Below are 25,541 nucleotides of genomic sequence, written 5' to 3' on the forward strand. Positions count from 1 at the left end.
ACCATTATTACCCCCATTTCACAGATGAGGAATGTGAAACATGAGAGGCTTGCCCACGGCCAAAGAGATAATAAGTAAGTGGCAGAGTCTAAATTCAAAACCAAATCCAAGCCTTTTAGCTGGAGTCCATGTCCTCAAACACCATGCTATAATAACTGTATATTGATTAGATTAACCCCCTTGATTTCTGTCTGAAGACTGAGTGCCTTTTTCTGACTGCGTCAGAAAAAGGCTAATTGTAGTGACAGCAAATATCCTTCTCTTGTTCTTAATTTTAATTAATTTAATGCCTGTTTCATTTTTAAGTATGATAATGATGGCTGTGGCTTAAAAGGGAAACCTTTATAACATGAGAATACTAATAATGTCTATTTTCCTAAGATGAAGAACCAAGAATTAACCTATTTGCAAGAGGAATGGATCAGGAAACTTTATTGATAAGGACTTCTGTTCCAAAAGTTTATTCTAATCACATTTATAGTACATAAAATATCAATACTTTCTTGTTGAGAAAACAAACTCTGGCCATGGTACTGATGCTGACTTAAGAGAAATATAAGAGTCCAAATATGAAGAACTCAACCAATATGAGATATATACAAAAAAACAGTTCAATGATTTACTTTAAACATAGGTAAGAAGTCAAGAGAAGACAGCTTTTTGGGGAGGCTGATATGCATTTTATTTAACAAACATAATGTACAACGACTAAAAGAACGGTATATTCCCAGGAGAATTAAGAGTGTGTATACCTGGATTAGCACCTAGAAAGTACATAGAAAAGAAAAAAGAGGAAAGCTTTCTACGAAGACCATCTGGGCCCAGGTTTCTATGAGCAGATTCTCCCTGTATTTGATGGTAACTCTTTACATTCCAAGTCAGCTTGGCTATCAGCTGACTCAGTTAACTGCTTCATGTCTTCAGTGCTTTAGGACAACAGATGTGTCAACGTGATGGATTTTATATGTTAGTTTAAGGGTAAAAAGTTTTATACCCACCCCAGTTTTATTCCAAAACTACTGCACTACAGATCTGTGGTACACCATTAGGAAGATACTGGAAAAGCAAAGGAAGCTTTCTTAACTGCTTGTGTGATGCGATCTTGTTCAAAAATGGTGCCCTGGGAATTACAATTTCACAGGTACACTGAGAATCTGTAGAAATCACTGAATGCAAGGAGGATCATAATGGTGTATTTAGGTTATGAAAGGTTCCATTAGGATTAGAAAAGGTCCCACGCTGCCAGGGGCTGCGAAGCCTCACTGCATAAGCGATCAGTTCACGTCATACTGTGCATTTAGTGCAATATTCTTTGGTTACATCGTATTACCCACCAGGAGGAAAACTCCTTTGCTTACAAAGCAGATCAGTAGTTCCTAACCGGGGGCAATTCTGTCCCCCAGGAGACATTTGGCAATGTCTGGAGATGATTTTTCACAACTGGGGGGGACTGCTACTAGCATCTAGTGGGTGTAGAGGCCAGGGACACCGCTAAACACCCTACAGTGCATGGGGCGGCACTCAAACAAAAACGTCCTCAGGCTCCAAACAGTACTGAGGTTGAGAAATCCTGAAAGAGGCTTATATGATGTGTGTCTGGGTTGTCCATAAAGTCAGAATTACACCATGGAGGCAGAAAGGCCCCCCTGCACTTTAAAGCTCAGAGGGATTCCCCGTCAGCTCTCATCTGCAGAGACCTATTCAGTCCTGTCTTCTGACCCAGACCCAGGGCCACCTCCCTTACCAAGAGCTCAGTAAATATTTGCTGAATGAAAGGAGGAAAGAGGTGCCGAAAGCATGGTTCAGCCTTCAATTGACAAGTTACTTCAGTAACTTTACATGACCTAAAAAGTATCCTCAACCTCAATAGTGTCACATTCTCTGACTGTACAGGACCTCGAAGTTAGGGCTAACACATTGTAACGATGGAGTTAACATTTTAGGGGAGTATGTCTAAATACTTCTAGATTCATTTTAGTGGGGCAAACCAAATAAAACGGTGTTAAAGGCAAACATTCAATATACTTCATTTTAAACTTAAAAAAAAAAAATTAACACATGAAATGCCATGCACAGCAGACACCATTCCTTTTTTTACATATTTACAATTTTACATATTTACTTAGCAATATATCTTCTATCTTTACAATTATAAAATTATTTTAAACTGTAGAACAGTGGTACCATTGTATTTTCTTAAACATACATTTTTGTAGCATTCATTTGTTTTATCCTTTAAAAGGCAATTATTTAACCAAATCCAAAACACACTGAATGCCACAGAGAAAGCACGTAGGAAAATCATGGAGAAAAAACAGATTTGCAGACAAAACTTTCAAACAAGTCTTAAATGAATCTATTCAGTGACTCAAATAAATAGTACTTTTTTTTACTAAGTCTCCCCAGACAGGAAAAACAAAACAAAATGAACAAAACAATCCCCACAAACTGTACCTTTAAAAATGCTCTGATATTTATAAGCAATTAAGTTATACTCTAGACCCCAATCAGTGGACTGTAGTAAGGGCTGGCTATAATTTAGGCTCAAATAAATACTATCCATGTAAATTTTCATCATCCTGCATAAACTTGAGGTTGCAATGGTGGAGGAAGTTTATCATTTTCAACATTTTCAGAGTCAATAGAAGCTAAAGACTGATTTGGGGGCCTAATTTCAAGCGGGTATTTCTCAACAATGTCTTGAACCTCTTTTGCGATTCCATCCGTCCAATCTATTAGGTCTTTCTCAAGCTTCTTGGCTTCATTCATAATCCTTTCCTGCCGTTCATTCAATTGAGACAGGAGATCCAAATTCTTATACATCTGCTTAACACCTAAGCAAGCATCAGGAGACCAATTCTCAGATTCCTGCTTCCTGGGAGAAGTCTGGCCAGACATGTATCGATCAAAATCTTCCTGACTTAAATTCAAAGATTGAGCGTCTAATTTCTCAATGAAAGCCACGGCACAACACTATAAATATAAAGAAGAGAATGTTATTTATTATAGTTCTATGAGGAAAGCTACAAATATTCAAATAGAATGTTAAAAATCCTTTTATTATGGAGAATTTAAAACAGAATCAAAAGTCGACAAAATAATCTCATGAGCCTCCATGGACTTTCACAGCCACTCATGTTGTTTCCTTTATACTCCCATCTGCAATAATACATTTCTTCCTTAAAAAAAAATAAAATTAAATCTAATTGTCATCTCCATCGAGTCTGTCAGAAATTCCGTCCTCTCCTTGGGTTGTTCGCAGGTCCTAGGGTCTTGTACAGAGTGAAATATTTGAAGAGGCACCTTCAGTATTTGTTCTGCAATGGTTATCACAGAGTTTCCTGTGTGGTTCCTTGAGGTCAGAGGCTCTCTGCTTCCCTGCCATGCTGCAGGGCAGAGGAATCCCTGTTGTGGCCAGGAGCTCCACGGCCAAGGATCTGGGGCCATGCCCCGTAAGGCCCTTTGCTTCTGAGGCCGTGCCAGCTCCACAAGGCCCACCCAGCGCACGGCCAGCCACTGAGCGTGTCCTCAGGTACTGGTGTGGCACACAGATCTTTGGTCCTCAAAGAGAGATTTTAACATCAAACGGTTAAAAGAATAAGCTTAGAAATCAGACAGGCTGAGTGAATTGCCACCTCTGTCACTTTGACAGCCCAGAGTTGTGTGACCCTAGAAAAGTTACCTTAGCTCTCTGTGGTTTCCACATCTGTAAAATGGGGGAAATACCACCCAGATGTATTGTGAGAATTAAACAACATAACACATGTAACATGCTTAGCTCAAAGGTCTGTAGTAAGCAATGAATAAATGGTAGCAATTATTAGTACAACAAATGCAAATGTTGAGTGACATAGACATGGTAGTTATACTTTCTTATATTAAATTTTTCTACAAGGAGCACATACCATTTTCACACTTTTTTAAAAAAAGCTATTTTCATAAGAAAAACATGCACTATAAACAGAAGAAAATAGGCAGCTCTCAGAATTTCTTCTGAGAAACTCATTCATGGGATCTTACCTTATTATTCATAAAAAAGCGAATCACCTCCTTAAAGAATATTTAGCAAATCTATTTCAACAGACTCATCTGATGATAATGTGCCCGTCTGACCCTTCCCCATGGGCTCACACTATGTGTGTGGAATCGCTGCAGCCCATTATCTGGAAAGAGGAGGCATCTAAGACGATTCTAACATTCCTGGCTTAGGGGAGTAGATGTGCGGTACTGCCACTAATGGAGATAGTGTATATTGGAAAAGAAAGAAACATTTGATGGGAAAGCAGTTTCAGTTTTGAACAAATTAAATCTGAGGCGCGATAAACAGCTGGGAGTGGAGCTCAGTGTGAGGTCAAAACAGGTGACCTGCGGGTCCTCACTGTACAGGTGACCGGCAGAATTACGACCAGAGGAGACAGTCTAGGGAGAGAGATGCACAGAGGACAGAACCCCAGGGAATAACTCATTCTAGGGGAAGTGGAGGACACGAGGCCTAAGAAGAACCCAGGAGGATGGAGTGGAATTATGGAAGCCAAGGCGCATGAGAAGTTCCAGAAGGAAGGAGTCAGGAAGAGTGTTAAAGAAGTGAAGTGAAACTGACAGTTCCCATGAGATTTGGCAACTGGCAGGTTTTTTACTTTTGCCACAGCAGTTTCATTGGGGCAGTGGGAGTAGAAGCCAGACTCTGAGTCAGGCAACAAGAGGATGAAGAAAGAAGATGCAAACACCGTTAAGGCTGTAGGTCAGGGGGCTGGGAGGCTGCAGAGTGCAGGTGATTCAAGTACCCATCTTTTTTAGACAATTCACCAGAAATGCTTCCTTATGTAACCTGGCCTCCCCTGCCTACCTATCACCCTGTACAACTTCCAGCACAGGAAACAGAGAACACAGGGTGTCTCGAGGCTCAAACTCACCGGCTTGACAATAAATCTAGTCTAAAGCAAACAAGCAGTAGTCCAGCGGTCAGTAAAAGGAAGTATTCTGTCTTATAACTGAGATGTGCATACTTCACTACTGTTCTGCCTAGAGTTAATTAGCACTGTAGAAAAACAACAGCTGAAAATCATTTCACATCCTCTAACCTGATGCTTTCTTAAAATATCTCAGTATTCAGTTTTAAGACATAACTTGTAAAAATAAAACAAAAAATAAATATTAAGTCTTTTAATAAAGGAAACAGTCCAAGATCTGACTTACTCATGGTTGAAACAACCAACTAAGTGAAAGGCTCTTATACCCAGGAGCCCAGAGGCAAATGCCCAGCAGCAGCAGAGACCCCTAAATGTGGCCGTCATGTGTCCTGTAGGGGAACCACAATGGCTAAGTCCCAGGAGGTGGCATGTGTGCATGGCCTGGTCACATGTGCTCTGTGACACCAAGCAAGCATCCTCAGCTATGCTGACCCCTCAACTCAGGAGCACTAATGTGTCACAGGCCTGTGAGTGACCTGTCACATCCTTAAAATAAATACCTTCTTGCTTCTTCTCCGCAACACCAAGAAATCAAATACTCACCAGGTTGGTGAAATAGTAGCCATCCTCTCCAGTCATCAATCGGCTTGGGTTGCAGAAGCGGGTGATATACTGGATATTGGACTGAAGGCGTGGGGGGTTGCCCTTCAGAACAATGTAGATGAGAGTGGGTAAGAAGTCATCAGCTGAAGCTGGCTCGTTCTTGGTGACCTTGATGGCATTGAAGATGTGCTTGCTGCACTTGGTGATGCAGGCCAACTTATCCCGGGGCACACGCTTAGAATCCATTTCAATGATATCTGTAAAGGAGAAAAGATGCTGCTTCCAGTGAGAAAGTCATTACATCAAAGAGGCATTGGGATAATCATATTTTATCTACTAAGTTACAGAGGTACCCTCGCTAACCCCTTCTCCACCAGTTAACTTAGTGTATGAAAAACTTAGACCGTAACAACAGTCGATACTAGCTCACACTTAGGGAACACATGACGATGAGCCAGGCCCTACTCACTGTGCTCTACAAGCATATTTCTCTCCATCCCCAGATTATGCACGTGCACTATTATCATTAAGGGAACTGAGGTTCAGAAAGGTTCAGTGATTCGCCCCAGATCATACAATAAAAAGGGACATAGGGGGGATCTGAAGTCAAATCTATCTGACTCTAAAGCCCATTCTTTTAATCATGATGGTACAAGTGTTTATGAGCTCCACAGAGAAATAAGTAGAGTCTCTTTACTGTTTTTTTTCCTCTTAATACATTGTATAACTCAGTTTAGAAGGCCTCATTTGCATAATGCTTTTTAGAAATGTGGCTACTATATTGATACAAGGCATCTCTGTACTGGATATCAAAGTGCAAGCGGCTGAAATCCATCACATGGAGGTCCATGGTGGCCAGTCCTCGTGGCATGTAAATCTCCACTAGCAGCGAATATCTACAACACCTTTATGATACTTATAACCTGCTGGTTAGCAGAGAGGATGAGCATGGGTATACATTTAACCTCATAAACAATATTTTATTTCTCACAGAAATATTTCACTGCCCTTAACTACCACTAAGTCCATCTGGTGGGCTCTTATAAGTTCATTCTTTGTCACAAAGACTAGGGGGCAATGAGGAATAATCAAGTGCAAACTCAGCACTGTCAGAACAACACAAGAGGAGGGCAGGTGTGTGCCTTTGAAGATGGACACATCGGTTGCAGTCTAGAACATCATGAAAGAAAAGAGCTGAGGCAGCTTAATTTGACACCAATTTCTTGCCATTAGCAGGAATATAAGTTCCAGATTTACATGGGATGGTGGTACATGCCAAAAAGTTCTTTCTGCTCTTAGCTCTCATCCCTGAGGTCAGCTACCTGGGGAAACCCTCACAGGACCACCAGCCATGGAAGACTAATGTGTGTGGAACAGGAACGCTGGACAGTGCAGAGGCCTGATTGTAACTTATTAATATTTCCATTCCCCCACTTACCTGTCTATTGTATGAATGATATAATTTTTGTTTTATTGTTTAGTTCCTTTAATCTTTTAATTCTGGGTTGTAATTATTGTTACTATGTCTCAGTCTATTTCTTTTTCTATTTAAATAGAACTTATTACCAAAAAGATCTGGGGAAATGTATATTTTTTATACCATTTTCATCCTATTTAGCCTTCTGCCTTTTACTGTTGGTTTTCATTCTCTATTTCAAACATTTAACCATTTTCTCATTAATCTTTATTCTTTAAGTTTTAAAATGAATGAAATGTGAATTACACGCATACATCATGTTATTGCGCTTCACAGATATTGTGCTTTTTAAAGATTGAAGGTTTGTGGCAACCTGCGTCAAGCAAGTCTCTCAGCACCATTTTTCCAACAGCATTTGCTCATTTCATGTCTCTGTGTCACATTTTGGTAATTCTTGCATATTTCAAACCTTTTCATTACTATTATATTTGCTATCATGATCTGTGATCTTTGATGTTATCATAGTAACTGCTTTGGCATTTTTAGCAATAAAGTATTTTTTAATTAAGGTATGTATATTGTTTTTTAAGACATAATGCTATTGCACACTGAATAAACTACAGTCTAGTGTAAACATAACTGGGAAACCAAAAAATTCGTGTGACTCACTTTATTGCGATATTTGCTTTATTGCAGTGGTCGGGAACCGAACCCGCAATATCTCCGAGGCCTATCTGTACTTTTTATCTGGATGCATGTGTAGCTGCCACTGCCAAGGAGCAGGGCCAGTAGTGTAAAAAGGAAGAGAACAGAAGGAAAAGGAAGGAGAATAAAGGGGAAAACCCAAGGGATTTCTCCCACACTCTTCATCTTGTTGTGAACACCACCCTTCCTAAGTATCCTTTAGTCTGAGAGAAGTTTCTTTTAGTTTCTGGATCGCCCACCCCAATGAGCAGTTCCATGATTTGCACTGCGCTAAAGTCTAAACTAGGAGACATGGAAAGAAAAGTAAACAAAACAGGAAACTCACCACTGTATTAGTTGTTCCTCTAGTAATGACCTTCCCTTCCCAATCTACCTGCTATTATTTACTTTTCAGAGTCCTCAGATACTGCTTTGCACCTTCTGTTCAGGGCTTTTAATTAGTATGAAAGATAGGGTTGAGTGTGGGTACTCTATCTTAGCAGATGTCCAGGCTTATCTTTAATGGGGTTTTGAAAACAAAGTAGGCTGTACTTCTAGGTCAGTCAACCTGGGCACTACTGACATCTGGACTGGATAATTCTGTTGTAGTGGACTGTCCTGTGCATTGCAGGATATTTAGTAGCATCCGGGGGTTCCACTCACTAGAAGACAGAGGTCAACAGAAATGGCAAAGGCCTCAGCTCAGTGTATTTATAAACAAAACTGACAGTCCTCATTAGTAGCACACAGGACAATTTGGAGAAATTTCACTGATTATCTCCATATTTAAGACCGTTGTTACAGACTGTCCTTTCTAAGGCTGACAAGTTTAGAGTAGGAAGAAAGTGATCATATAAACTTTGGTCCTCAGAGACAGAATGTGTCTGCACTTGGATTGGCAAGAAGAGGGGGCTAAGATGAGAGAGTAAGAAGGCTTTTAAAATTTTGTGGCTGTATTTTTACTATCAAAAGATCTCTTGAAACACCATCTTAGATGCCTCAAGAGAAAAGTTCCACCTCTCAAAATTCTTTTTTAACATCTTTATTGGAGTATAGTTGTTTTACAATGGTGTGTTAGTTTCAGCTGTATAACAAAGTGAATCAGCTATACGTGTACATATATCCCCATATCTCCTTCCTCTTGCGTCTCCCTCCCCCCCTCCCTATCTCCCTCCCACCCTCCAAGCTTTGTGACCACCTAGAGGGGTCACAAAGCACGGAGCTCATCTCCCTGTGCTATGCAGCTGCTTCCCACTAGCTATCTATTTTCCGTTTGGTAGTGTATATATGTCCATGCCACTCTCTCACTTCGTCTCAGCTTACCCTTCCCCCTCCCCATGTCCTCAAGTCCATTCTCTACGTCTGCGTCTTTATTCCTGTACTGCCCCTAGGTTCTTCAGAACCATTTTTTTGGGAAAACTTAAGTACAAGTTTCAGGCTTCATCTTTGATCTCTTACAGATGTTCCCTGAGCAAAAGATGGGGTTGGAGGTGGGTCTTGACCCAAAGTAGTCATTCATGGGACCCATGAGTAGCCTAGAAGAAAAGCTCTGAACAACAAAGTGGACAGTATTTAGTGAGGCCAATTAAACTCTACAAAGGGAAATACAGAAAATAATTCATTTCTTAATGAGAGCTGAAATGCAAAGCCGTACAAAGAGAAGCAGAACCTGAGAAAGTGGAAGAATCATGTTAACCGGGAGATAATTCAGTCCCTAGAGGGGCCTTGAAGCTAAGTTTCTGTGACAGCCTCACCTCCCTTCCAACCCTGAGAGTATCTTAAGCAAACCACCCCCCCCATTTCTTCCTGTAACTTGAGTCTCTGGTTCTGAAAACCAGCGGAGCCTACTTAATGGCGCGCCTCCAGCATGGCTAACATCAGCTGGCCCACTCTCCTTCCCAGCAGAATTTCATTAACAATCTCTAAAGCATCAAGTCTTTCCAACTCTTCTCCTTAATTAAGAAGTTGGGCAAGTTGGATGTCTTCTCCATTAGGAGCGTTTATTTTTGTTTTTCTGGGTTTTTTTTAAACTTTTGTGTTGCACTTCTGCTGGATTATTCCTATGAATAAGAAACAGAAACCTTATTAGATGCCTGGACCTGTCCAGAATGTCAGAGCCACATCGATTTAGGGCACTTCATTTACTTCTTGAACAAACCAGAAAAGTAATTCAAAGCACATCTCTGATGAACAACTAATTAGAGGCATCATTTTTTTTAAGCTTTATGATCTTGTCATAGACAAAGATTTCTTAGATTTCTTAAAAAATACACACACACACACACACACACACATATATATATATTTTTTTTTAATTTAGTTGTGCTGGGTCTTAGTTGCGGCTCACTGGCTCCTTAGTTGCGGCACATGGGCTCCTTAGTGGTGGCTTGCGGGCTCCTTAGTTGTGGCATGCGAACTCTTAGCTGCAGCATGCATGTGGCATCTAGATCCCCGACCAGGGATCGAACCTGGGAGGGCAGAGTCTTAACCACTGAGCCACCAGTGAAGTCCCTAGAGGCATCATTTTAATATATAATTCTAGCTTGGGCATGACCCTACCTCACCAATTCCACTTCTCAAAATTATTTTGAATATATAAATGCAACTGAGTTTTAAGAAATTTACCCTAGCTGTATTTGGCTTTAGTTCAATGCTCAAGAAATAAGTCATGGAAAATGAAGGGGGAAAGTGGTTTACCTGCCAATCTGCATGCTTCAAATTCATAAAACTAACACTCTTAAATCACTTTTACCACATTCCAACACAGCTTTGGCAGTTTGCATTTTAAAAGTACTTTAGGAAGACTGTCTTTTTACTCACTGAAATAAGTATAGATTTATAAAGCCAAATGCTAACTTCAAGGGAAAAGCATCCAAATATAAAAGCTCTCAGTCTCACTGACCTGTAATTGCTTTCACCACCATATCAGACACTTCTGGAATTTCTTCATTAACAGGGACACAAAGCATCTGAGGTGTAACCCAGTGCAGGGCTCTACCGAGAGAGAGAAAGAGAGAGAGACAGTGAAAAAAAGTCCCAAGGATGGACTGTAAGCAATTACCTTGCCATTTCCTCAGTTAAGGGAATGGGGATGGGGCACCACTGACTAATCAGGCAATCCTAGGCACACGCACATACTAGGAGCTCAGCTGATGTGCTGAAGTAACTGGAATCCTAAAACAAGGCTTCTCTTCTGCACTTATCACAAGAAAGCAGAAGACAATTTTACTAGCTGAAATGAGATTATACTATGATTGAAAAGCACTTGATACTTGAATGAGGATCTGAGAAGCCTCTGCTGCTCCCTGGCCTTACTGTTGCCTTTTTGGCTCTGCCCTCGACTTCTGAGGCACACCAGAGCCCGAGTAAGAGGTCAACAAGCATGTGTCACCTCTGCCTGAATCACTGACATTCCTGGTCACATGCTACCTCTGCTCCAGAGATTCTGCTGCTGACCCTCACCACTTGCTTGACTAACACTCTCACCCTGCACCTCAGTCCAAAGCCCACCTAGTTACTTTTGGCTCTGTCTTCCATCTTCCCAAGATCAGCTCCTCACTTCTGGTGAGACATCATCAAGTACAAAGCTACCAATTACCAGCCCCGCTGTCTGGGAACCCCATTTGCGATTCCTAGGTCCCTCTCCTCCAGAAGCACCTCATCATGCTCGGGCTTGGCCCTGTTCCCACATGTAGACGGCCTCTTTCCTCAGTGTTTTGCTGCCATTGGAATGCAGAGCACTGGGGCTCACTCTTCTGGCCATGGAAGAGTGGGTGCTTTGCGAAGTGTTAGCAACCCAGTGGTAGCGGAAAGATGCGACTGGAGGAATGGCTGAATCATATCACAAGCACCCGTGGTAGGAATGAGGAAAAACGACACACACTGCCCTGATATGGATACTCACAGCTTCCTGCCTGACAAGATAGTTAGTGCAGTGAAATGAGAAAACAATGAAATTTCCTCCTGTTCCTTGGAGATTTTGGGGATTTAAACAGTCTCACATATCAAACACGGTTCTTATCTAAAGCTGCCTGGATTCAAATGAATAAGCAAGATGGTGACTTAAGCCTTTTCATCCTGTCAATTTACCACATTCCTTTTCTTTCTGACACCACAAAGGAGTTTATACGCTAAGGATGGCAGGTACCTAAGCTGTTACTTGCTCTGAAGGTTTGAAACTCAAGTGTCCTGTTTTCCTGCAATGTGTTCTTCCAACAGGAGGTAGTAAATAAATAACAACAAGAAAAAGCAGAACAATCAGCTACCTGATCCTTTTTTGAATAGCGAGATCTTTCTTCTCATCATCAGTAGTTTCTGGACAGAACACATATTTATAGAGACGAGTCATGATGTACTTTTCAATCTGATCCATTATCTTCTCAACTCTTTCTGGAGGCACTGAAATATCCAAATGGATATTTGAATGAAGGATGAACATTTAAAATTAAAAGTATGTTTTCACAGTACTTTCAATGTAGCAGAAAACTAATTTACCAGAAATACATTAAATATACTCAGAAACAAAAGTATAAGATGTCACATTAAAAAATACCCTTTAAAAAATTACCTCAACTTTTGGGGCTGCCTTTTATAGAACCCCTACTTCTAACTTAAGCTGTATGGCAGGACCTAACAGTTGTACACCCTGCCAAGTGGGAAGACCTCAGCATGGGTCATTCCCTACTGCTACATTAGAAAAGCACATGAAATTCCCAAGACTGATGAATGCTGGCAAGACTCACCCTTTCATTTTTCTGAGGTTTCCTATGAAACCTTAGGGGTTGCTCTGAGGTATACATATAGGGCAGATTTCTCAGATATACATGTACGCTAAGTACACCCTAAAATCTACATCAATGCAAGTCAAATTCAAGAAGAATCCCTAAAAACCTACAGCACGGCCAGTGGTTCTCAATTTCTTTCCTGCCCCAACTCACATGAGGAACACAGGGCCATGAACAACGACTCACCAAGATGGCAATTCCAAGATGGGGGTTTCATTTAGAAGCCTCCCAAGGGGTTTTAGTCTGTCCCTATCCCTAATGAAATTATTAAACATTGCTCAAGAAATTATCCAATTGCTTAATTATCTTGGAATGATATACATGGTGGTATTCAAAGACACTGTTAAGTATAACACCAGCTACCTGAATGTCAGTGGAGTAATTTACAGAACAGAGCAGGCAAACCAACCAAGCCTTTTGAGAAAGAGGGAAACTGCTAAGAGACTCAGCAGTAGGCCCTAGCAAATACCAGCAATCCCTCAAAGGCAGGCTAACAAGGTATTACCTTTTCCACGAGTCTGCATTCTCTCAGCCACATTCTGGTAAAAATCCTGAGTACACTCTGACTGTTCCTCAATGCTTAAATCCTGAAACAAAGGGACGAAGAGTCTGCTTAGTAGCTGAAGAAAGATCACGAGGAAAGCTCTAAATTTTACGAAACCCACTCCTTGAACTAATCTCAAAAGTACTTACAAATTAAATTAATGCTGCAGGGGAGAAAAGCCTGTCCATTAACATTATTTACAACATTCCATGACCTCTCACTTCTTTTTGCTGTATATACACATTTTTATATGGGTACAATGCATACTTTGATAATTTGCACGTTTATGTACATTTTGATTTATCTAATCTACTTAACCATCTGATGGCTTTATAATATTCCACTATATTAACCGATTTATTTAACCACTTCTACCACTGTGTACTTGGGTTCTTTCCCTTTTTTTGCTAATTATATATTGCAGCTATTAACAACTATGCGAAGACTGGTTCTTTTAGGTTATTTCTTTGTGATTCATTTTCAAAAGCGGCATTAACAGCTTAGTAAGTCTGGACAACTTTACAGCTCTAAACATCCATTGCTAGATATATAACCTTCAGAAACTCCAAGTACAGTCACTAACCATGTAGGTGTGCTTGTTTCTCCACAGCCCCCTCTAACACTGGGCTTTATCATTTTTATTTGGTTTTACTGATTTTATAGGTGTAACACAAATATATATATTCACATATACTTTCTTCCAAAAAATATCTGAAGTCTATATAAAAGATAAACACAGTTCAGCACAATAACCTAGAAAATGATAAACAAAACAAAACACGGACAGAAACAGAAACAGAAAGTAGAGCCAGGAAAGATAACACAAAAATGTATTCCTTGAAGATACAGAAGTTAGCAAAAAGTCAGCCCATAAATTTGTCTCTAACTAAACTTTCTAGCAATCATCACTAAGATGAAAAGAGTCACATAACTGAGTGTCCAAAATGTAAAAGCAAACTAATTCTTCAGGTGAAATTCTGACACCAAAATCAGGAATTTCTGCAAGGGTTCTCATAGATTTCATCACAGATGGGCATGAATACGGCCCAAGACAAATTCCACAGGACTGCTTCTCACAGACCACCTCTGCACAGGCCAATGACACGGGCCAATAAAGCCCCGATGAAGCACGCAGACCCTGATGCTTTGGCTACCTTAGAAAAGATGCCTTGGGGTGAGGGACAGTGACCAAACCTTGCCTATCTGCCTTTACAATGTCTCTCCCGTCGAACCTTCCCTGGTTTGGGTCCTCATTATCTTTCACCTGGAGTTCAGCTGCTCTCCCCACATTTGATCTTTCTCTTCTCAACTGACCATCTTATCTTATGATCTGGTCCCCACTTACCCTGCCAGGTTACCTACTGTTGAGAATGCATTTAGTTTTCCCGCCTCTCTAACACTGTGAAATTATTCTCTGTCCAGATGACTTTTTTTTTTTTTTCGGTACGCGGGCCTCTGACTGTTGTGTCCTCTCCCGTTGCGGAGCACAGGCTCCAGACGCGCAGGCTCAGCAGCCATGGTTCACGGGCCTAGCCGCTCCGTGGCACGTGGGATCTTCCTGGACCAGGGCAAGAACCTGTGTCCCCTGTATCAGCAGGCGGACTCTCAACCACTGCGCCACCAGGGAAGCCCAGTCCAGATGACTTTTACTCCTCTCCAATCCTCCAACAGCTGCCCAAGGAAGTTCCACAGTACCTCCTTTAAGGCTCAGTCCACATCTTGCCTCCTCTAAGAAGGTGCCCTCCATTCCCTCGGTCAAAATAACTTGGCAGGCCTCACAGTACTCAGAGCGCTCTGTGACCACCTTGACTGCACACTTGTTACTGCCTGAATGTTTTCTAATACCGTTAAACCTTTCTCTGGTCATTAAGAACAATTCTTCAACAGCTGAATTTAGCTCCTCTCTGTAGGTGAAACAAATCTTAATCTGCTTTCTTCTAAGTTTTTTCCTGCTTAGCTCTTTTATTTGGCTGGCATGTAAGGTTCAAAGTATGAAAAACAGACCTTAAATAATCTGCATACAAACTTCCCTTTTTCAGCGGCAATTAGTAAAAAGCGATCCTGTTCCCCTTTGTTTTCCAATTCTCATACAATTTGCTCCTGAGAAACTGAATTTATTTCTGGAATCCCTAGTTTATTTCACTGCTCTCTTTCTCTCTACATATTGAATATATATATATGAAAATCATATGTAGTTGTGGTAACGTTCATTTTAGTATATTTTGAATTCTGCAACATTTAGAAACCTTCCCTCACAAACCCTTGCTTCCTTCTTTTTCTAGAATAAACAATGTAACATTGTAATTTAATATTTTAAGTGTTCATATTGACCTGCAAAGTCAAAGTAAGTTTATCTTTTTGTTTTCCTCAGCTAGATCCAGGATATTATACTCCCTCAGCTAAATCCAAGATAAAATCGAGAAAGTCTTTTAATTCTTTGAATGAGCCTCTAACTTTCTATATTAGATTAAGTTATTATTTAATATTTAATCTTTTTATTGCTATTGTCTTTAAAAATTGCTATTTTTTAAAAAATGTGTTAGGTTCTTTAGCTTTTTATCTCTGGCATCTTGTACTATAACTAAATTTTGTGGATTTATCTCACCATGTTGCTAAACTTATACCTCTATTAGTATTCTGTTTTCCCTCGGATTTTCCGGTAAGATTATTTTTCCCCAATTTCTGGAAAATGATATTTCTATTCATTCTAAAAACATTTACTACATGGTTAATAGACTTGCCAGCCACTGTACAAGACAATAATATAAAAAATATTAAAATTCTCAGAGGGCAATCAGGTTAAACAGGAAGACTGAATGCTCATAATTCAGTACTTTCTGCAATGGATTATCTACTTAGGTAGCTTACACATGGCTACCTTTCATTTGCACCAAATCGTAACACTAAGAACACACTTCATTCTTGTGATTATTACTAGTACTTACTTCTAACCAGAAACCGTGACCTCCTTTTAAAGGCCTAAATGGCTTGTTTCACAGGTGGCAATGGATCACCTATTCCTACACCAGTTCCACACAATCATTAATTTTGTTACAATTCAGAAAACTCCTTTGTATATCTCTATTTCTCTTGCACAGATTTACACTTCAGTCCAGTGTTTAATTCATAATGTGAACTCCCTTGCCACTCTGTCCTCTTTTCCTGCTTTAGATTATTTGGAGGACTTACCACTGTTATATATTATAAATTAGTTTATTGTCTATCTTCTCCACTAAAATGTCAGCTCCATGGGGGCACTGTTCACTACTGCACCCTTGGTGCCTACAACAGAGCCAGGCATAGTGCTCAACACTAGTTGAATGAAAGAAAGAATGAAAGTGGCCATTTACTACTGTTCCACCCTTTATAATATTGTAAAGATGTGGGGAGACAATTCTACATAGACCTCTCCTATTTCTACACATCTTGTGAGGAGAGACACTGACTGCCTTTGTTCTGCACCCTTTTCAAGGATAGCTGTATAGCAGACAGGACTGGAAGACAGAGGTAGAGCCTCCCTTAAGTGAAAAGGGTAGATTGTTTACTGTCTAGTATAATAATGTTTCTCTCTGGGGCAAAGGTCAGGCAAGCTCATGGCCCTATAAAAGACCCTCTTCTCTATTATAACTTACTGCATGTGCAGGCATTACTTGGTACCTGGTCTTCTTTGCACTGCCCTGTGGGAATTGATACGTAGGGAATTGGTACAAACACTGATATACTCTGGTTACTGCTAGTGCTGTAATAAACTGGCCTCTTTTTTTTCTGACCCAGGAGGCTTGCGTCTTCTGCCAGTATCCATGAAACTATGGCAGGCTAACTTTTAACTTGCAAGGAGAGTACATCTCAGATCCTTCAAAGTTCTTGCCAAAGGAGCTAAGTGATATGATTGTAGGTTTGTGCTGGTAAATTCTTTTAAAGGTTTTTTCATAGTTTTCTAAGAAAAAACACAGTCTAGCAGTGTAAATGAACCCTTTTCTTTAAGTATTCTCTAATACTTTCTTTAAGTATTCTCTAGCCAATGCCTGGGATCATCTTTTCTATAATGTCTGTGTAAAGCCATTTTATTTTTTTTCCTAAAAAACTTTTTCTTTGTAGTGTAAAAGTTTGACAAGTGGGTATATTCCTTTGAATATTCCGAGAGGCTCTCTGTATTCTTTCTTAACTGTATGGCTGAAATCTTTTCTTCCACCCCCATTTTTTTTTTTTTTTTTTTTTTTTTTTTTCGGTACGCGGGCCTCTCACTGTTGTGGCCTCTCCCGCTGCGGAGCACAGGCTCCGGACGTGCAGGCTTCAGACCCGCAGGCTCAGCGGCCATGGCCCACGGGCCCAGCCGCTCCGCGGCATGTGGGATCCTCCCGGATTGGGGCACGAACCCGCGTCCCCCGCATCGGCAGGCGAACTCCCAACCACCGCGCCACCAGGGAAGCCCCACCCCCATTTTGAAAATCTTTGACTACTTCCTTAATTATGTTTTCTGTGTATTTCATCTTTAGAAACTGGATCTCCATGATCTGTTTTCTGGATTAATTTTCTTTTGTACTACAGTTAACTGTTTGATCTATTTAGGTTTTAACTTTAATGTTCATTTTTTTTTTTTGTATTGCTACTTTCTGCTGCCTTCAATAATTTTTTTTACGAAACTAAACACATTAGGGCTTTACTCCTCCTAAATAAAACTTAAAATTAAACATTAACATTGAAAGTACGACAAGCATGCAGTCCTCAGATTTTAAGATAATCCACCTTATCAGGGAATATACCTTGAGGTCATGTAGGATACATGCTTCTGCTCTCCTAACAGTAATTACATAGCAGGGGAAACTACTCTTTACACACACATATGGTTTAGAATTATAAATCTATTTTAAAATATAGGAGAACACCTAACTTTTTACTTATTTTGGGGAAGAGAAGATATAGCCATATTTTAAATTATTATATTTTCTTTCTCCTCTTTCAGGTTTAGAAAACAGTTTTTCAGGAGAATTAGTATCAGAAAAACTTTAAGTATATAATATAATCAATACCAGACTTTTACAGAATGAATGGCTGGGAAAAGAACACTGAAATCAGCAAAAGGTCTTAACATTGTGCTTGACTGCTTCCTTCGCAAGGAAAAAGAGCATATTTGAACTACTACTAATAAAGAAATCATGTTTAAAAACAGCATTGAAAAACCCAGAAAGTTCATTTGTTAAAAAGCTTAAATGCAATATCCAATAAATTAAAGGGTCTAAATTTTGAGGCAGCAGAGGGTTACAAAGGTTATACTTTTAAAAATGGGGCAAGCTACACTTTCAGAACAGGGGAAAATGTATGTGAGGGATTTATCAACAATTAGCAAGGACAGTATTTAAACGGTTTGGGCAGCAAAAGAGTTTCTCTAGGAGTCTTATTTACTTTGATTTAACTGTGGTCTGTGTGTTTTGAAAATATTTTCATATGAATAAATTTGTGGAAAAAAATTTTTTTACCAAGTTAGGGAGCTTATTAAGTTAGAAAATATGGTTTTCAAGTTATGATGGGAAAGGTGAACATCTAACTGGGTCTACATAATGTTTTAAAATTACCCTGGGCACATACAGTTTTTCGTCCAAATGTCAAAGAAATCTAGACATTCTTCATTTCACTGGTGACCATATACATCCCTGAGTCCATGGCCACTCTTAAACCTATTTGAAGCTTGGTTCTCACAGTGAGATTCTTAAATTCTAGTTATGTAAACTAAATATGTAACAATAATAAGTTTAAAAAACTAAACCTTGTAAATTCTTCTTTAGCTTCTTCTTAGCACCCCACTCCCTCCCCCACCTTCTCATTTTCTCAATAAAATTTAAATTCTTGCTGTGGTAACTTCAAAGAAGAAAAAAGTAGCTGATGACAACTGTATGTTCAACATAAATGAATTCTGTGCTAATGATGTCACTGCCTGTCTTGTGTGTAATAGAAATATCTCTTAAAGAATGTGAAAAGGGACTACAAGGGACTATTAAGCAGCTAATGAGATTAATCAAAAAGAAAAAAGGGTAAAAAAATAAACCCTTGGGCTTCCCTGGTGGCGCAGTGGTTGAGAGTCCGCCTGCCGATGCAGGGGACACGGGTTTGTGCCCCGGTCCGGGAAAATCCCACATGCCGCGGAGTGGCTAGGCCCGTGAGCCATGGCCGCTGAGCCTGCGCGTCCGGAGCCTGGGCTCCGCAACAGGAGAGGCCACAACAGTGAGAGGCCCGCATACCACAAAATAAATAAATAAATAAATAAACCCTTCAGCTTCTGAAGAGTCTTAGCAAACAACATTAGTTGAAAAGTCAAGCGTTACATTGCAATACTGCAATGTGTGTGGATTATGTAGGTGCTGAATGAAATTTCAGCCAAAAGAGATACCTTCTGGGAATGAGGAAATTAAAAAAAAAAAATCTCGGTAGAGATATTAAATGTTTCCTGATAAAGATAAAATGGTTGAAAAAAATTTAATGCAATTCTGAAAATACTTAATTTTCTAGACTTGACCCATATGTGGTAAAAAGGTTGCTCACCACTGGGCATACACTAGGACTAGAGAAAATAGGAATGAAGAGGAAAAAGATGTGGGCAAGAGTGGTTCATTGTTGAAATTATGGGTTAGAAAGTACAGGTCAAAGACACATGTGTGGAAGACACAAGGTGTTATCCAAGTGACCTTGGACAAGTCACTTATCCTCTCTGGCTCTCAACTTCCCCACCTGTAAAATAAAGGGACGGTAACTATATAGTTGCTAAGGTCCCTTTCAATGTTTAAATTTTAGCTTTCCCTTCTCTACCTGAGAAAGGAGAGGAAAATTAAAAATCAATACAGGGCTTCCCTGGTGGCGCAGTGGTTGAGAGTCTGCCTGCCGATGCAGGGGACACGGGTTCGTGCCCTGGTCCGGGGAGATCCCACGTGCCGTGGAACGGCTGCGCCCGTGAGCCATGGCCGCTGAGCCTGCGCGTCCAGAGCCTGGGCTCCGCAACGGGAGAGGCCACAACAGTGAGAGGCCCGCGTACCGCAAAAAAAAAAAAAAAAAAAAAAAAATGAATACAAAACAAAACTAAATAAACCTAAAATGATTACTATTGGTCTAATGACTGTTACTTAGAGTTCAAGGTCTACTATGGCTCTCTTGGCAGTTTACACTATTTACAAGGTGACAAGTTAGGAAGGCTTATTACTAAAGTACACAACATAAGTAGCTCTGATGCCAGACATTCCATGCGAAGATGATCCAAACACCATTGAGTTGCAGAGGAAAAGTATTAGCCTAGGAGGCGTGTTTAACTTGGTTCAGTGACATTTCTCAGGTAAGTCACTTAACATTTCTGGGTCTTTATTTTCTCAGTTGTAAAATGACAAAGTTGCACTACATTATCTCTAAGACCTTTCCTAAAACCAAAACTCTATGTTTCTAAGTGGTTCCCAACCTACCCTTTTGTAATGCATTGTTTCCAAAAACAGCTTGGTCTGCTTATAGATTTCTTGGCCTGTCTTGTGGAAGGTCTTGAGAAATTCTATGAACTCTTTAGACACTCTATCCGTTTCAATGCTGGTTTGCCGGTTTATAGAAGGACTGGGAGCTTTTGGTTCCTGAATTTCTGCTGGGAAAATTAAACATAGTAAGTTTCATTACACAGAAGAGCCATGCATGGAATTACTTTCAGTATCTAATTTAAGATTATTTAAATTATGCTAAATCAAAGTTAAACTTGAATTTAAATTATTTTATGTTTAAATATTTGGATTTTCCTTAAAGTAAGCTAAATCTATTTTATGAGTAGGAAGTACAATTAGATAAAACTACATATCTAAAAGATACTCCTATTCAAATAAAGGTGCTCTATCAGTATCTTCTTAGCCAAAATATATCATGCTTTGATCTATATATTTAATCGTTAACACTGAAATGGCATTGCTATCTTGAACAACTCTCTCAAAGACTGCATGAATTTACAAAACCAGTCAACATGTAAAATAACAATCAGTAGAAGCACAAAAATTATAGATGACTTATGCTAGACAAGCTTCCCAAATCCACTTGATTTGCCAAAAAGGCAAAGAGATGAACAATTTTTATGTGGAGATGAACAATTATTTACCCACCATTCAAACTTCAAGTCATACTGCTCAAAGTGAAAGTATGCATCCAAAGTAGCACAGTGACCATGACAGAGCAGAGGCAAGAGAAGCAAAAAAAAAACCCACTGTCCAATCAGTTGGCCACACAACTCTTTGCCCTCTTCAAATAAATACACTGAAAGGAAAATAAGACCTTTACATAACAGAGATAAGGGTGTTGTAATAGGGTAAGTGCTCTCAGAAAACATGAACTATCACTTGGTTTCTGATCACCTTCTAAGCCTCCTGATTTTGAATTGTGCTCTCTAATGCAATACCTGAAAGGAATTAAAGTATCTCATATACCCATGATCCTTTTCTATACACACACAAAAAAAGATAATTAGGAAGAAAAAGTACCTTTTGTAGGTATTAAAATCAACCTATTACATGCTTTCTCAGAGTAATTTCTTTTTTTTTAACTGAAGTATAGATGATTTACAATGCTGTTAGTTTCTTGTGTACAGCAAAGTGATTCAGTTATATATACATACAAATATATTCTTTTTCATATTCTTTTCCATTATGGTTTATTACAGGATATTGAATATAGTTCCCTGTGCTATACAGTAGGACCTTGTTGTTTATTTTATATACAACAGTTTGTATCTGCTAATCCCAAACTCCTAATTTATTCCTCCCCTACCCCCTTTCTCCTTTGGTAACCATAAGTTTGTTTCTATGTCTGTCAATCTGTTTCAGAGTAACTTCTTACAACCTTATTTTTTGAGCTTTAGTATCTGAAATACATTTTAATGATGTAGCAGCAATAAAGTTTTAAGATAATAAAAGCATTACCCCTATTAGAGTGACTGGTTTATTCAAGTGAGACAAACACACACAGATCATGTAAAAATATATCTTAACTACATAGGTCAAACTAAAGATTCCACCTCTCACTTCAAAAAAACCCTTTTCCAACGTACACAAATCAATGTGATACACCACACCAACAAAAGAAAAGACAAAACCACATGATCATCTCAACAGATGCAGAAAAAGCATTTGATAAAATTCAACATCTATTCACAATAAAAACTCTTACCAAAATGGCTATAGAGGCAACATATCTCAACATAATAAAGCTATTTATGACAAACCCACAACCAACATAATACTCAACGGTGAAATGCTGAAAGCCTTCCTGCTAAAATCTGAAACAAGACAAGGATGCTCATTCTTACCACTTCTATTCAACATACTATTGGAGGTCCTAGTCACAGAAATCAGACAAGAAAAAGAAATAAAAGGTACCCAAATTGGAAGAGGTAAAATTGTCATTATATGGAGACGACATGATACTATACACAGAAAACCCTGAAGACTCCACACAAAAACTACTAGAACTGATAAACAAATTCAGCATGGTAGCAGGATACAGGATTAACATAAAGGAATCTGTTGCATTTCTTTACACTAACAATGAAACATCAGAAAAGTAAAAACAAACAAACAAAAACCCTTTAAAATCACATAAAAAAAAAACACAAAAAAAACTTAGGCATAAACCTGACCAAGGAAGTAAAAGACTTACATGCTGAGGACTATAAAACACTGATAAAGAAAACTGAAGATAATTCAAATAAATGGAAAGATATCCCATGCTCTTGGATTGGAAGAATTAATATTGTTAAAATGGCCATACTAACCAAAGCAATCTACAGAGTTAATGTGATCCCTATCAGAACTAAAACAAAAATCCTAAAATTTATATGGAGCCATAAAAGACCCAGAATTCCCAAAGCAAAACTAAGTAAAAAGAACAAAGCTGAGGGCATAACCCTTTGAAACTTCAGACAATACTACAAAGCTACAGTAATCAAAACAGTGTGGTACTGGCACAAAAATAGACATATGGATCAATGGCACAGAACAGAGAGCCCAGAAATAAACCCACACAGCTACAGTCAATTAATCTTCGACAAAGGAGGCAAGAGGGACTTCCCTGGTGGTTCAGTGGTTAAGACTTCATGCTTCCACTGCAGGGGGCATGGGTTCAATCCCTGGTTAGGGAACTAAGATCCCATATGCCAAGCAATGCAGCCACAAAACAAAACACACACACACACACACACACACACACACACACCCCAAAACAAAGACAAAGGAGGCAAGAATATACAATGGAGAAAAGATAGTCTCTTCAGCAAGTGGTGTTGGGAAAGCTGGACAGCCACACGCAAATCAACAAAGTTAGAACACATTCTCACACCATACACAAAAATAAACTCAAAATGGCTTTAAGACTTAAGTGTAAGACATGACACCATAAAACTCCTAGAAGAGAACATAGGGAAAACATTCTCTGACATAAATCCCACCAACGTTTTCCTGGGTCAGTCTCCCAAGGCAATAGAAATAAAAGCAAAAATAAACAAATGGAACCTAATCAAACTCATAATATTTTGCACAGCAAAGGAAACCAAAAGGCACAAAATGACAACCTACAGACTGGGAGAAAATATTTGCAAACAAAGCAACTGACAAGAGCTTAATTTCCAAAATATACAAACAGCTCATACAACTCAGTAACAAAAAAACAAACAACCCAGTCAAAAAATGGGGAAAAGACCTAAACAGACATTTCTCCAAAGAAGAAAAACAGATGGCCAAAAGGCACATGAAAAGATGCTCACCATTGCTAATTATTAGAGAAATGCAAATAAAAACTACAATGAGGTACCACCTCACACCGGTCAGAATGGCCATCATTAAAAAGTCTACAGGGCTTCCCTGGTGGCGCAGTGGTTGAGAGTCTGCCTGCAGATACAGGGGACATGGGTTCGTGCCCCAGTCTGGGAAGATCCCACATGCCGCAAAGCAGCTGGGCCCGTGAGCCACGGCCGCTGAGCCCGCACATCTGGAGCCTGTGCTCCGCAACGGGAGAGGCCACAACGGTGAGAGGCCCGCGTACCACAAAAAAAAAAAAAAAAAGTCTACAGGAATTCCCTGGCAGTCCTGTGGTTAGGATTCCATGCTTCCACTGCAGGGGGCACAGGTTCAGTCCCTGGTCAGGGAACTAAGATCCTGCATGCAGCACTGTGTGGCCAAAAAAAAAAAAAAAAAATTCAATTAAAAAGTCTACAAATAACAAATGCTGGAGAGGGTGTGGAGAAAAGGGAACCCTCCTACACTGTTGGTGGAAATGTAAATTCGTGCAGCCACTATGGAAAACAGTATGGAGGTTCCTCAAAAAACTAAAAATAGAGTTGCCATATGATCCAGCAATCCCACTCCTGGGCATATATCCAGACAAAATTGTAATTCAAAAAGATACATGCATCACAATGTTCACAGGAGCACTATGTACAATAGCCAAGACATGGAAGCAACCTAAATGTCAGCAGATGAATGGATAAAGAAGTGGTGTATATACACAATGGAATACTATTCAGCCATAAAAAAGAAAGAATGCCATTTGCAGCAACATGTATGGACCTAGAGATTATTATACTAAGTGAAGTAAGTCAGAAAGAGTACGACAAATACCATATGATATCACTTATATGTGGAACCTAAAATATGACACAAATAAGCTTATTTACCAAACAGAAACAGACTCACAGACATGGAAAACAAACTTATGGTTACCACAGTGGGTAGAGGGTGAGGGAGGGATGAAGTGGGAGTTTGGGATTAGCAGATACAAACTACCACATATAAAAATAAACAACAAGGATATAATGTATAGCACAGGGAACAAAATTCAATATCCTGTAATAAACCATAATGACAAGAATCTGAAAAAATAAACAAACAAAAAACCCCCTTTTCCCCTCTAAACTGCATGTTGATATTAAGTAGTTAGCAGATCAAAATTGCACTTTATGGTTATCTTTCCAAATCACGTATCTGCCTATCTTCTAAAGTATCAGGTGCTTCCTAACTATGATTCAAAATGGAGAAGCCCTGGGACTTCCCTGGTGGTCTAGTGGTTTAAACTCCACGCTCCCAAAGCAGGGGGCTCAGGTTCGATCCCTGATCAGGGAACTAGATCCCACATGCTGCAACTAAAAGCCCACACGCCACAAATGAAGATTCTGCATGCCACAACTAAAAGATCCCGAGTGCCGCAACTAAAAGATCCCGAGTGCCGCAACTAAGACCTGGCGCACCTGAATGAATGAATAAATAAATAAATAAATTTAATTAAATTAAAGAAAAAAATTTTTTTAAGTTATGAAAAAAAATGTAGACACCCTAAAAGAATTCAATCATATTAAAAGAAAACATAAAGAAGACAAGAAGGGCACATAAAAACACACTATATGTATGGCTAAAAATACTGTCAAAAGTCAGACAACCAACTGGAAAAAATGTTTGTAAGCTACATCACAAAGGGCTGTTCTCCCTAATATACAAGGACTCCTATAAATATAGAGGAAGAAAAATCCAACGGTTCAATAGAAAAATGCGTGAAGAATACTAACACTGCACAGAAGGGAAACATAGATGGATCTTAAGCATAGG

The 25,541-nt window shown here is 39.4% G+C and overlaps 1 protein-coding gene across 11 annotated transcripts in view; it reads right to left on the reverse strand.

Moving 5' to 3' along the window:
* Positions 1-404: 404 nt before the first annotated feature.
* The window catches only part of RABGEF1 (RAB guanine nucleotide exchange factor 1), an 88,203-nt gene continuing 63,066 nt past the window's right edge, over positions 405-25,541 (reverse strand). For 5 of the 11 annotated variants that reach the window (XM_019921908.3, XM_033841105.2, XM_073792042.1 and 2 more), the window contains 6 exons: positions 20,385-20,554; positions 12,904-12,985; positions 11,880-12,012; positions 10,517-10,608; positions 5,514-5,770; positions 405-2,973 (listed from right to left, as the gene is read on the reverse strand). In XM_019921908.3, coding sequence (XP_019777467.1) covers positions 2,575-2,973; positions 5,514-5,770; positions 10,517-10,608; positions 11,880-12,012; positions 12,904-12,985; positions 20,385-20,554 — 1,133 coding nt within the window. In that variant the 3' untranslated portion in view covers positions 405-2,574. Of the gene's footprint in view, positions 2,974-3,040; positions 3,562-5,513; positions 5,771-8,791; positions 9,675-10,516; positions 10,609-11,879; positions 12,013-12,903; positions 12,986-20,384; positions 20,555-25,541 lie in introns of those variants that run through there. The other 6 variants (XM_033841103.2, XM_033841104.2, XM_073792043.1 and 3 more) reach the window with 6 other exon arrangements.

The sequence above is a fragment of the Tursiops truncatus genome, chromosome 15 (assembly GCF_011762595.2).
Source record: "Tursiops truncatus isolate mTurTru1 chromosome 15, mTurTru1.mat.Y, whole genome shotgun sequence".
In the NCBI taxonomy this organism is placed as follows: domain Eukaryota; kingdom Metazoa; phylum Chordata; class Mammalia; order Artiodactyla; family Delphinidae; genus Tursiops; species Tursiops truncatus.